The 14,338-nt window shown below is 34.2% G+C and overlaps 1 protein-coding gene across 3 annotated transcripts in view; it reads right to left on the reverse strand.

Moving 5' to 3' along the window:
* The window catches only part of LOC128208217 (E3 ubiquitin-protein ligase FANCL-like), a 22,461-nt gene continuing 8,123 nt past the window's right edge, over positions 1–14,338 (reverse strand). For all 3 annotated transcript variants that reach the window (XM_052911688.1, XM_052911689.1, XM_052911686.1), the window contains exons 4-13: positions 13,567–13,623; positions 11,488–11,582; positions 10,612–10,708; positions 9,706–9,925; positions 7,983–8,066; positions 6,282–6,327; positions 5,293–5,374; positions 2,379–2,495; positions 1,416–1,487; positions 1–715 (exon numbers count right to left, since the gene is read on the reverse strand). In XM_052911688.1, the coding sequence (XP_052767648.1) occupies positions 686–715; positions 1,416–1,487; positions 2,379–2,495; positions 5,293–5,374; positions 6,282–6,327; positions 7,983–8,066; positions 9,706–9,925; positions 10,612–10,708; positions 11,488–11,582; positions 13,567–13,623 (900 nt within the window). In that variant the 3' untranslated portion in view covers positions 1–685. The remainder of the gene's footprint in view (positions 716–1,415; positions 1,488–2,378; positions 2,496–5,292; positions 5,375–6,281; positions 6,328–7,982; positions 8,067–9,705; positions 9,926–10,611; positions 10,709–11,487; positions 11,583–13,566; positions 13,624–14,338) is intronic.

Here is a 14,338-nt window from a genome sequence, read left to right on the forward strand (position 1 = left end):
TAATTTAAACACATCTTTATTGTTGAACACAATGTAGGAGATGTTTTACACAATTAACATGCTTAACAGTGTCATGTTTTTATACATGGACAAACACGTTATTTAGAAAGTTAACAAGATAAAACAATGTCAATGAAAATGTTCGCTGACACTTCAAACAACATCATTACATTCAGCAATGTTCTTCATTTTCCATTTATACTTAAGCAGGCTTTCAAGTGACAAATAACCAAAAAGTAGAGATAAAAGTAAGAGTATTTATTTCAAATAAGAAGGTGTTATATGGTTATTTAATTGCTCTTATGAAGCAAACGAACAACTACTGAATATTTTTAGCAATTTTGAAGTGAATGTAATTAATAAACAACAACTTTCTTCCAAATAAAAAAGAACACTAGAACTAATGATGAAGTCTTTTATAGTTCACATATTCACTGATAAAATGTTCTAATTGGTTTTAGATATGTTCACTGGTTGCTAAGTTTTAAGGCTTGCATTATCATTAGTAAGCTTACAAAAACAATTATTTTAATCCTCAAAGACTCTTCAGTGTTGAACACAACAGTGACACTATGAGCTGACATTTCACAGTGATGCTATTAACAAGCAACATTTCTTTACTAAATGTTCTAACGCTTTTATGGCTGAGTTCCTGTTATTAGCAATAATGGTACATGTGTTGAAGTCATCTTGCAATAAGCTTCACTGTCATTGCCTGAGAAAGACAAATAAAACAAAGTGTGATCATTATAGCCATTATAATCCCTCAAAAGAAAGACGAAAATAGAATTTGAACGTTCAATATATTTTATTCATATCAAATGTATAAATGGTATTCTAATAGATAGGAAAAGAAAACAATTGTTGTAGACAAGTATGTCTTTGGTAGATTTCCTTTTCCTGAGTAAAAGTCACTTCACATATTCATGGGTTGATTAAACAGATCGCCTTCAGTAACATGTTCATGCACTTAGTAATAGGTATTACAGTCAAACCTGGTTGAACGGCCACCTGCTTTAAAAGACCACCCGCCTTATCAGACCACTCCAAATTCCCCCGTATGCTTTAACTATAAAACATACATGTACATGCATTAAGCGGTCTCCCTGTCTAATGCAGCCGCAATTACTATTTTTTGACCCCATGAAGCCATATAAACACTTATCCCATGTCACTGACACTTCTGCTAATAATTAAAAAACATAACAGCCTCAGATATTTTCGTCATCAAATCAAAATGCATACTACATCACATGATTGCCCTACATGTTTACTAATCGAGAAATCATGTTTGATCGAATGACAGAAATATCCGACGTGTTATAATTTTGTTTAAAATTAAGGCAGGTGGCCTTTCAAAGCAGGTGGCTCTTCAACCAGGTTTGACTGTAATTCAGAACTACAGATAGAGTCACCTTTTCACAGTAAGGACAGGAGCCAAAGATGGTGTTGAAACTTTGTCTGCTGGATGGGAGAGCTCTCAGCCACTGAAATTTACACAAGCATATAACTTTTTATGTTTTTAAAGCACATTAAAAAGTCAATAAAACAAGTAAATATGAGGCTCATATTAGAAATTGATTTGAATATTTCAATGAAAAAGTATGTGTTTGTTTTCTCTTTTTATGAGATGATAAAAGTGAGAGTGCAAGGATATGTTTATGCACATTCTGCATTCCTTATCCAAGATGCTTAATTGAACAATTAATTCAGCCAAATTAATGGGATTTGCAACAAATATTACCAAAAGTGAATCATTAGTTCAATAAATTTATTTTACATACATGTAGTTCAATCTGATATGTCTGATCTTTTAAATAATGGCTTTCAAGTTTGAAATGTGTTTATTGCCAATGACAACCATGGCCACACAAGGGCTATGACAATACCACAGCTTTAAAATATATGCCAGCTAAGTCTAGATATCCAATGCAATGTTTACAGGCTTAAAGGACAGAGGTCGTTTACAGGACCATGAACAATGTAACGAAAATGTACACTATAATCACGTTCACTTCAAATTAAGATGAAATATAGGTAACTTTTATTATCCCTACTCATGAATAAGTTAAACAAGACTATCACAATAGTCACAACTTGAATTTTTATAGTTTCAGGCATTGAGCGTTGTTACAGATCTGAAAATATTTCAGGATCATACCTCAACACAACCTGTGGAACTGCTGAAGGCATGAAGCCTTGTTACCTACCTTTAAATATTTCAGTATCATCCCTCTACAAAACCAGCCTTCCTGATGGCATCGAGCATTATAACAGACCTTAAATGTTAAAGTATCGTACCTCTATAAGACAAGCCCTGTTAAAGGGCTGATGGCATCGAGCATTATAACAGACCCTGCAATGTTAAAGTATCTTACCTCTACAAGGCAAGCCCTGTGGAAGGGCTGATGGCATCTAGCATCATTACAGACCTCATCTGGAATCTCATCCTCCAGTCTGTATGCATAGCAAATACCACACTCTGCACTGAACTCCTGAAACACATGATTATTATTGCATTTGATTTCATGAATTTTCATCATCATCATCATCATCTCTGTTGCCAACATCATTGTCATCATTACTGTCATCATCATTTTCATCATCATCATCATTATCATCATCATCATTTTCGTCGTCATCATCGTCATCATCATCATTATCATCATCATCATCATCATCGACGTCGTCGTCATCATCATCATAATCCTCCTCCTCCTCCTCCTCCTCCTCCTCCTCCTCATCATCATCATCATCATCATCATCATCATCGTCGTCATCTTCAGTATCATCATCATTATCACATCATCATATGAATTTCTGCTTACGTCTTTAAAAGTATAAAATTGTAACAACAAAGGAGATTACTAAATACATACAAAGGGGGGTAAACATGGAATTCCCATTCATGAAAAAATAACCTTGTTACTGCCCTTCAATGCAAATAAAAGCTGCTTAAAACCAGTTTAATCTAAACATCAACTAGAAGCAAATACAACCAAACTGAGCTGCTTTTAAGACCAGATAATACTGGTTCTATCAAGGAAATCTAGATATTCATTCTTGTTATTACCTGCACTTCTTCAAAGAACAATTCTCTAAGTAAAAAATTGTATATTGTTTCTGTCATAATCATAAGATAAAGTTCTTCAATGCTTTGGGAGATATTTCAATTATTTCAAGCAAAGACAAACTAACAGAATTGAATGAATTTACAAATCTCAATTTTCAACAGGGCAAGACAAGAAAAGCCCTGGCTCCCAAAACACTTAGACCTCTCAAGTAAGAGGTGGAAACCTATTTCACTAAACATAAAAACATATAAAACTGAATATAATTACTTTATTTATATACTTTATTTTCAACTGACAGTCTTTGGTTGTCTTTAATGTTAGAATTATTAATATCTTCAGTAATCACACTACACACTACATGATTTCGAGATTTTCCATCGGACTTCCCACATTCAAATTGTGTGAGTTTGCATCAACATGAAGAAGTCAAGCTGAATATTTCATAGTCAAGGAAAAATTAGAAGTACTTGTTATGCTATTTAGCTTCAAAACAATACTAGTTAAAATGTTTTTAGGTTTTCAGTAACTCTACTAAAAACTTTGTAGACCAAAATAAGGGCTTGCCTGAACAATGAACTTCTAAGGCGTCTGACAGACTCCCAAGCTCCAAAATCTAGGCGTCAGTTCCCAAATTAATGAGTATCTTGACTCTCTGAATCCCTTTGGTGTTAAACCCTGGTAGTTATCTCATAATAGTATTAACAGAAGCTGCAGTTGTTTATATGTTTCATCCAACAGCATTTGGCTATAATTCTCAAGTGACCACAGGTCATAATTCCTAAAGGATTTTTGCCAATATGTTTGGACTCTGTTATGCCCATTGTCATTTAAACATGCACACCATTTCTGCTTTTGAGACCAGATAATACTGGTTCTGTCAAGAAAATCCTGAATATCCTTTTAGATCATCATACTTTTTATTACATTGAATTCTTCAAAGAACAATTCTCTAATGGAATCATTTTATATTGTTCCTCTTATAATCATTATAAGATAATGTTCTTCAAAGCTTTGGAAGATATTTCAATATAAAATTCATTGATAAGTCAAATTATGAATTTTCAAGCGAAAACATGTAACAGAATTGAAGGAATTTGCAAATCTTAAATTTGAGTTCTGATTTCACAGGGCAAGACAAGAAAAGCTTTGGTTCCCAAAACACTTGGACCCTTGGGTAAGAGGTGGCAACCTATTGCGCTAGACATTAAAACAAATATAAAAGGATATTATTACTTTATTTATATTCTTTTACTTTCCACTGACGTATATTTCTATCTTAAATATTAGAATAGATATATAATTTCCTCAGTAATAAGTGTAACACACCTCATGATTTTGTGATTTTATGTCAGACTTCCCACATTCAAATTTTAGGAATTTGTGTCAAAATAAAAAAGTCAAGCATAAAATTGAATAGTCAATGAAGAAAATAAGTCCATGTAATGCTTATTACCTTCAAAACAATACTGTTTCAAATGCTTTAAGGTTTTCAGTAACTATGCTAAATACCCATAAGTTGTTGCCCCAAAACAACATGCATTGTAATTGTCTTCCCTTGCCTGAACAGTGGACAACTAAGGAGTCTGACAGACTCCCAAGCTTCAAAATCTAGGATACAGTGCCAACATTTAGGAGTCAGTGCCAATATCTAGGAGTCAGTACCAAAATCTAGGAGTCTGTGGCAAAATTAAGGAGTCAGTGCCAATATATAGGAGTCAGTGTCAATATCTAGGAGTCAGTGCCAATGTCTAAGAGTCAGTGCCAATATCTAAGAGTCAGTGGCAAAATTTAGGATTCAGTGTCAAAATTTAGAAGTGTCTGACTCTCAGATTCCCTTTAGTGTTGAACCTTGATAGTTTTCTCATGATGGCCTCTAAGTTAAGTATTAGCTCAGCATTAAACAGAAGCTGCAGTAGAGTATATGTTTTATAATAAAAAAATAATCCAGCAGTTGCATTTGGCTATAATTCTCAATTGACCAAGGGTCATATCATATAGCATTTTAGCCAATATGTTAGAACATAAATTTTTATGCCAATCGTCATTTTAAACATTCGCACCAATTCTAATTTGAATATTTTTAGCACTTACCAAGTCAATGGCCAACAATATTTGTAGGACAGGAACAATGATTATGATGATGATGACAACCATACTAAATCTATGACAATACTTAAACATGAAATCTTATCTACAAAATCAGATAAGCTCAAAGTACCTCTTTGCTGTGTGTGGATGGGGATGGAAATTTAACATCAAGTAGGTGCTCCAAGTTCTTTAACAAGCTTCCATTCTCATCCCTGAATCATCAAGGCGCAAAATGTATGACTTTCATTTACTCTTAAAAAGGTTTCATCGATATACTTTATTAAATGTAAGAAATATGGACATTTAGTATTGAGAGTTTTGTCTGCATAAACAATAGCCACCTCTACACCTTTTCTCCACTTTCACTTGGGAAACATTCTCAGTCACCAGAGTGATGAGGCTATGTGTTAGATTTATCATGATAGACCCTCTGATGAATGAGAATGCTTGGGAAAGGGAGCTTCAAGGAAGCTCAAGTGATTATGAAGTGAGAGACACCAAGTGGTCAATTTGGTATTCACCATCTTCTCTCAATCTTCACATTCCGCACAGCTTTGTGGATGACTGGTACAGAATATCACCCAGCAATGGTCAATGGTTCTTAATCACATAATTAAATTATATATACTGTAGCCGATTTGAAGCTGGATATTTTTGTAGCTGTAAAGGCTCTTCAGAGCTTATGTTTAGCAAATTGGACATCAAATGAAAGTAACTTACATCGACCTTAGTCAGAAAGTTCCTGGTTTTTCATATTAACTTGATGTGTGTAACATTATAGACCAAGTTTCATTAAAATCTTTGAAAGTTTGTTAAAATGCAAAGTGCAAACAAGAAAATGTTAAATATGCAATTACTGACTAAAAATCTTTGCAGAACTTTAAATGGACATCAAAAACCACTGTGATGTTCCTGTGTAACTACAAAATTGAAGAATAATGCCTTCTTCACCATAAACATAACCATATGGTGTATATATTCTCTACAGATGTTCTGATAACTAAGTATGAATTGACATTAGCGATAAAAGTTCCTAAAATAATAGATGATCATTTATTTAGAATATTGGTACTCGATTTCCTTTAATAAAAGCCTTGATAACATTGTACCAGTACTTACCAATCTGAAATATTGTTATTCATACTTTGCCTTAATGGTGCAATTGCTGAAAAATATAAAAAAATGAAAACCATCAAACTGTTGTTACACCTTTGAATAAAGTATTGATATTAAAAATTAATAAAACAAGGGCTGTGGAACAAATGCCAATGCTGGTCTGTTTTCCCAAGTTAAACAAGGGACAGTACTCACCAATTAATTAAAGTCAGAGTTATGGGCCTTCATATACATGTAAATATGAATACAGGTTTTATTTGAATATCTTAAACGATTTTTAAGTTATGGCCAAGGATAAGTATTTGCACTACAACAACATTGAAACCATGGCTATCACATTACTTTAACTTCTCCCTTCCCCAAACAACAACAAAGATACCTAAAAATGTAAAATAAAACTTACTATTCAACATCTACATGTACATGTATGATGAATTATTTAAACTCAATAAAAACATATTATAAATTGGCTTAAAGTTCAGAACATCAATTCCAGTAAGTTTAAAGAGGTTAAAATGACAGTCACATAACTTTTAGCTAGTAATATGGCTATATGTCATTTTACTTGCAGGTAGTTTAATCTAGTTTTATGACAGTAACTTGACTTGCAGTCAGATTCAGCTAGTAATATGACAGTCACTTGACATGCTATCAGTTTAAGCCAGTTATATGGCAGTCACTTGACTTGCAGCTATTTTAAGATAGATATATGATATCCACTTGACTTGCAGCTACTTTAAGATAGATATATGATATCCACTTGACTTGCAGCTACTTTAAGATAGATATATGATATCCACTTGACTTGCAGTAACTTTAAACTTGGTCAGATTACATGAATTGGTCAGATTTGAACAACTTGCAGTCATCTTAAACTACTGGCATGAACATCAAATAACTAGGCCACAGCTCGCCTAGAAACTTGAAGTCAGTTTAAGCTAGTGGTATTAAAGCCATATCACTTGTTCAGGGCCTCGAAACTAGTAGTCTGACTAATACAGATCGAAGAAGGTCTTGATTTGAGGGCACAGGTAGACAGTTTCAGCCTACATGTTTGTGTCTATCAGAGTATTGTCCCTTACATTCCAGTTTCAAAGGCATACCAACATGAAGGCAATGTAGGCCTAAGCCTGCACATGAATAAAGAAAATGGTATGTTTTACACACAAAAATGCTCCAACATACCTTGTAGAATAAGAAAAAACTGGATCCCCAAAACAGGCCTCAATATCGCCAAAATACTCATTCTCAAATCATTTTACAACAAACCATCAATAGTTATTAATAAGTGTATAAGATTTTACACTTTTTTAAGTGCATTCTCTCATAGATTAAAATGATGAAAATATAAATGGTCAATATCTTATTTATACAAAAATAATTCTAGAGCAAATATTGTACTTGAGTCAAATTTACTATTTTTGAGTTATGAATCAAGTACATTTTGTGCTCTAGAATATTGAGCAATGATGTTTTATCAACATAATGCCCAGGAGAATGAAAATAATAGTATAACATTGGCAATTAGAGAAAAAAGAGTTGAGCTTGAAATTGCGAAATGACTTGTGTATTTTTGTGATATTGAGGCTACAAGTAAGCAGCAGGACCAGTCCTGTTTTAGGAGTCCAAGCCCCTGGCCAAGACTCTCAAACAGGTTGGTCCTGCTACATCCCTGGTTAAGAATTTGTAAGTTAAGTTGTTTACCATGGTCAGAGCCTAGAAACTTGCAGTCTGGTAGAGCCCGAGGATTGACTGGGTCAACTGTGATTTGGACAGAAACGCTCGAGTCTGGAAATTCAAAACAAGCGCTTCTTTTAGTCATCCATAGTCAACATTTATGAGTGGCGCATCTCAGGAATTGTAACAAAGTGAATTACTTTTGACAAAAGCAAGTTATTGATAATGAAGTCATTGGGTGATTGCAAAGAAGCAGGAATTCAGAAGGCTTTGTTCGATCTCCACTGGGAATAAAGACTTTGGTTTATTAAACATTCTGATATTTATTATACATACTTGAACACACCTGACCCAAAGGGATTTTAACACACAATTCTGATCCAAGAATGGTTTTTAAACAACAAATTTGGCAGAATATTGCAAGTACCCGAAGGTGCATTTGTAGATGCATCAAGAAATTATAACTTTTACAGTAATTGAATGTTTTATTTATGAGAAAAATTAGAGCAAGCAGGTGAAATAAAAAACTAAACAGAACATTTTGTTTTAAAACAGGACAGGCATAACTGAAAAACATATTTTTCCAGTGTGTTTAATTAATATCAAGAACGAGAATCCTAAACAATTCCCTTTTACATGTAAAGTAAAAAAAACACCTACAAAGTATTCATTTTTTATAACTGTTTCATCAGTTAGGAAGTTGTCAGAAAATGAAATGTTTTCGTTGTTTAATGGAACATGGTGTCTTTTGATGATGGAACATGAGGGCATATGCTCAACTTGCATGGCTAACTACTGTAGCCATTTAGTGAACATCCAAGTAATAAATGGACAGTGTGTGTATACCATGTGATAAATTGCGTCATATATGCTACACCGGAAGGTAACATTTTGCTTCGAATCAAGACTTATAACAAAGATAACTTTTCTTTTACTACACCATTTTAAATGAAACAAAGGGCAGTCTATGCCAGTTAAAGTGCCCCGCCTTCAATCTTTTACCAGAGTTTGATTAGGTGATTAGTTTCACCCAACACTTCGATAAACCTGTTTCCAAAATAATGTTTTGACAGTGCTCCGTCAAACGGCTGTTTTGTGAAAAGGTTTGTCAAACTGTTTTAAGAAACTAAACTCTCAATCAAACTCTGGTTAAAGACCGAAGGTGGGGCTCTGTAAGCAGCATAGACTGCGCCATGTTTCATTTCAAATGGTGAAGAAATAGTGAAGTTATCTTTGTTAAAAGTAGTGAAGTTATCTTTGTTGAAAGTCTTCATTTAAAGCAAAATGTAGCCTTCCAACGTAGCATTTATGAGGCAATTTGTCACGTGGTATACAAACACTCATCAAAAATCAAGCCTCTTTAACAAAGGGAGACAACCAACTGCACTCTCTGAGTACAAGTTGTCCTTCTTGGACTGTAATTGTTCAATCTTGATAATTTCAAGGGACATTCAGTCATGCATAAAAAGGAGCCAAGCACTTATGGATATCTAACCACTGTATAAGTTTAATCAAAATACAATCAAAACTCAAGATTGAATCATATTCACACCAACATCATACACTGCTCCATTGCAGTATCTTTTCTGGCCTTTGGCCTCTACAGCTAAAAATAAAAGCAGCCAATATGATGTACAAAACATCAGTTTGACGTGGCCTTATAGTTAATAAACCAATCACTGACAGCAAAAAATATTAACTTCTTCACAAAAAATGATAACAAATATTATTGTTAACAGATTAAATTTACCTATAGCTATTCTCCTGTGTCTTGCTGAGAAAGCTGGCTTTTCTGGCTCCAAGACCCAAGTGTTTGAATCAAGTTCACCAACCAAGGACCAGAACTCTTGATAAGACTGGACTGCACACACAAAATGCTGGTAGGAAGGAGTCAGCCCCCTTGCCCCTGACCAATGGAGCTCAAACTTGACAGGAAGCTGGACAGAATATTTAGGAGCTTCATGGGGATACTGAAATTGTATGAAGACACTGGAACTTCTCATATCCTTACACTAGTTTAAACATATTTATTTTACAATGATTGTGAAACAAGTTATTACTACATTATATTAATCACTCTCGTTGGCACGATTTTACGTGAGAGTGTGGTCTTGTGTTGTGGGGGAAATTTTCTAAATTGTTTAAAGTGCCCTTATCAAGACCTTTTTCAGTAAATGAGTTGGTCTGCAATATATGTTACAGGGTGAGAAAAGTATGCAGCCAGACTGGGGCTCGAACCCAGGACCCCTCGCTATCAGGGCAAGTACTCTACAGACTGTGCTACCGGACCACTTACTTGCCATCTCAACACCTGATTAGGTAACATACTCCCCTGCTTAGTTGGAATTTGTCCCAGAATTAACAGGATTGAGAACAAGCTAAACATGATCTCGACAAAACCATCGGAAGGATATATAGTCATGGTCCCTCATCAGGAGCCATTTGTCACAGGGTGAGAAAAGTGTGCAGCCAGACTGGGGCTCAAACCCAGGACCACTAACACACCATCTCAACACCTGATTAGGTAACGAAACCGTGAAGTATATTTAAATGAGTTATTATCGAAGAAGTGAATGCGATAAATGTTTTGATTCAGATGGCTGAGCAGATCAGCCATTGCAAATGAAGCAATATTTAAGCTCGTTAAATGATATACCTGCTTGTTTATGTATAATTTCAGCACGTGTGTACGGCCATCTGAATCAGTGTAAGCCAGATGAATTTCTTGGAAATCGTCATCCACATAGGCTAACCTGAATAAAAAAGCTTTGAAAATGAGTGTTTCAGTCCTTTGGAATTAGAGCAAAGTTGTTTAAATGATTTATAACTAATCAATGTACATTAAATGTTAAAATAAATCAATCTACAAGTCTTAGCATAAAATCAAATGTTTACACATGTAAGAAAATTCGTCCTTTTTTGCATTTTCCATCCCTATAAGGAATAATAATTGATTCAGAACTCATTTCCAAGGTGGGCTTAATGGTGCATCTTGCAGCAAAGTATACAATCTAGAACTTATAATACCATTTAATAAAAATTCACAAATAGAAACAGAATTCCATTATCATTTTGCATATGAGCAATGACATGAAGGGAACAGGTCTTATAGTGTTGTTTTAAATTAACAATTTTGGGAATCATATCAAGGATATTGCGGCTCTCTTATCAACGCACTTACGGTAATTAATATTTCTGAATAGTACCGGTAATGATATCTATTTTGAAACCAATTGCTTTATTAGGCAGTCTAGTGTGTTTCATTTTCAAGTTCAATTTCAATTTGATTTGTGAAACTACATATAATATGTAATTGAAATTCTTAATCATACAATATTGTGTCATATGCTTGTTGGTAAGATTGCATTCATTATATATTAAAAAAAGCATTTACAATTAGACCTATTTTTGTTTGTCGCGTCTTATACATGTATGTTGAATGTATAAACAAACTTCCATTGAGCAAAACTTCTCCACCCCCCATCCCCTACATCAAACTGTATGACCCGTAGAATTTTAACTTCTAGCGTACTTTTCCCATCCCAGATCCTCAATGTCTGTAATGAGCTGGCGGCATAGCTGTGACGATGACTCTTCAAATCCCGTCTCTTTTTCCAACTGACGCTCCTACAAAGTATAGACAAATCCATTAGGCAGTTTCCATTCATTTTATGGCCAAGATGTGAACAAAAATATTATAGGAGGGGTTCCATTATTTTTATTACATATTGTTGAAAGAGTTCTTTTTGTTGTGTTTTTATTTTATTTTATATTTTCAAATTGTTTTTATCATATGAAACCGAAACCTTTGCAGCACAACAGTTCCCATAATTTGAGAGCAATTATTAGCCATGAGTAACTGAGTTCCACTTCGTGTGGAAAGTGGGAAGCCATTAACATCTATCTACAAAGCCCTATTTGATGTTTTAAGTACAATGCAGACACCCACTACAGACAAATAATGTTTCAAAATGCTGAAGACTGTATGACGCAATTCAAACCATTAGAGTTGGCTCCGATATTGAACTCATTCACAATAAACTAGCTTCCGACAACACAATTACAAAAGCAATAACTCCTACAACCCACTTTACTGCATCAGATTCCGATACTAATTATAAACTGTTAAATGCATCTTGTTGATGTAAGGAATTTATTATTCTGACAAATATTTGCATAGAGATAAAACCGTCTTTTTACAGGAACTGATAATCAATAGAATTGTTAGCATTGTCAGCAGCAAAATGACAGAGAAACATGGTGAAATCAGAACATTCAAAAGCAATGGAAATCATTGTCCATTGTTTATTGACATTGATTTGAAACATTAATCTGATGTTCACTAATGCATGCAAATTTGCAAATTCTAGGTATTATTTTTATAATTGCGTAAATTGAAGAAAAAAATGCCCTTTAAATTATAAATAAGTTAATATTGTACCAGTCAACACCTCTTTTCCCTATCTATTTTTATTTAACTTGTGTATGCCAGGATGTCATTATAAAGTTAAATTCAAATATGGGTTAAAATTAGTTCATATATTAATCTCTTTGGAAGAAGCAAATTTTTCAAAGAAATTCAATTTTTTGCCTTTGTGTCTCGAGGCAGCTAGGGTCAACGTCCAGTAAAGTACACATAGTTATGGAACTAATAAGACCTTGTTTACAAAGTCAACATATGTCTAATTTGCTGAAGCATCTAACATCCTCCAGACTAATTCCGAGGGGCTTATGATGTCAGAAAATCTCATCCTTAGATATGCAAATGAAAAACAAGAAAGAATTTGCTTGGCGTGTAACCTAAAGAAGAAAAAAAACATTGTCTACGGCTTCAAATTCCACTAGTAGAAGCTAAATTTATGTAGTTTATATACTGAAGAGCTGATAATTGCTTTCAGTTGAATAGATAAAATGACTTTCATATTAAACTTAGTACTTATGCAATAGTATGATACAAGCTCGTATTAATATACTAGTCAGTAAGTCATACTGAACTAATGAAATGATAAATATATAAATTAAATAAAATATTATGTAAATATGTTACATATACCAATGACAACAGGTCAGAAACTATGTTAGTTACAAGTACATGATCTGGGCAAGTCAGCTTAGTTGGTAGAGCACCGGACTTGCAGGCAGGGGGTCCCAGGTTCAAACCCAGAATCACTTGCACCAAACATACCATTTTGAGCCTGTGACATGTATATACATGAGACTGAACTCAAGGGGCTTGTAAAGGGGTATGAAGAAGCTCAGAATGCAGGCTGTCATTTTTATTAATATTATTTGTTACATCAGGATTAGTCAGGATTGGGTAGTGAATGAAGGAATGTTGAGTACTCATAGGGGAGAGGTCACAACCTCCTTAATCTAACCAGGGTGAGAGTGGTTTAGTGGTATAAGTGTCTCCATCTCACCCAAATGGTTGTGGGTCTGACCAGCGGTTCCTTCTCATCATGACCTGTCTAAATGGACCGTGTCATGCCATTACTGATTTCTACCCAGGATATATGGCTTCAAGAATGATTCTATAAGCTTTCAGCTTTTATAACAATCAAGCTTACAAAAAGTAGTGCAAACTATAAATTTAATTTAGCGTTCATCTTACTGCCACACTTTGAAGCTCCTTGAGGAAGGAATGAAGTGTATCACACTGCTGCAGTCTCTGAAAATAACACCAACTGATAAATGTTATGGTGAAGGACATGTTTTCCATAGACATATTAATAAACAAAATGGTGAAGGACATGTTTGCCATACACATATTCATACCTGAGATGGTCAACAAAATGTTTGCCATACTCATATTGACACATGAAATGGTTAATAACATGTTTTCCATACACATATTAATACCTGAAATGGTCAAAGACATGTTTTTTTATACACATATTGACACATGTATGAGATGGTGAACGAGATGTTTTCCATACACATATTGACACATGTATGAGATGGTGAACAAAATGTTTTCCATACACATATTGACACATGTATGAGATGGTGAACGAGATATTTTCCATACACATATTGACACATGTATGAGATGGTGAACAAAATGTTTTCCATACACATATTGACACATGTATGAGATGGTGAACGAGATGTTTTCCATACACATATTGACACATGTATGAGATGGTGAACGAGATGTTTTCCATACACATATTGACACATGTATGAGATGGTGAACGAGATGTTTTCCATACACATATTGACACATGTATGAGATGGTGAACGAGATGTTTTCCATACACATATTGACACATGTATGAGATGGTGAACGAGATGTTTTCCATACACATATTGACACATGTATGAGATGGTGAACAAAATGTTTTCCATACACATATTGACACATGTATGAGATGGTGAACAAA

The sequence above is a fragment of the Mya arenaria genome, chromosome 11 (assembly GCF_026914265.1).
Source record: "Mya arenaria isolate MELC-2E11 chromosome 11, ASM2691426v1".
NCBI lineage: Eukaryota > Metazoa > Mollusca > Bivalvia > Myida > Myidae > Mya > Mya arenaria.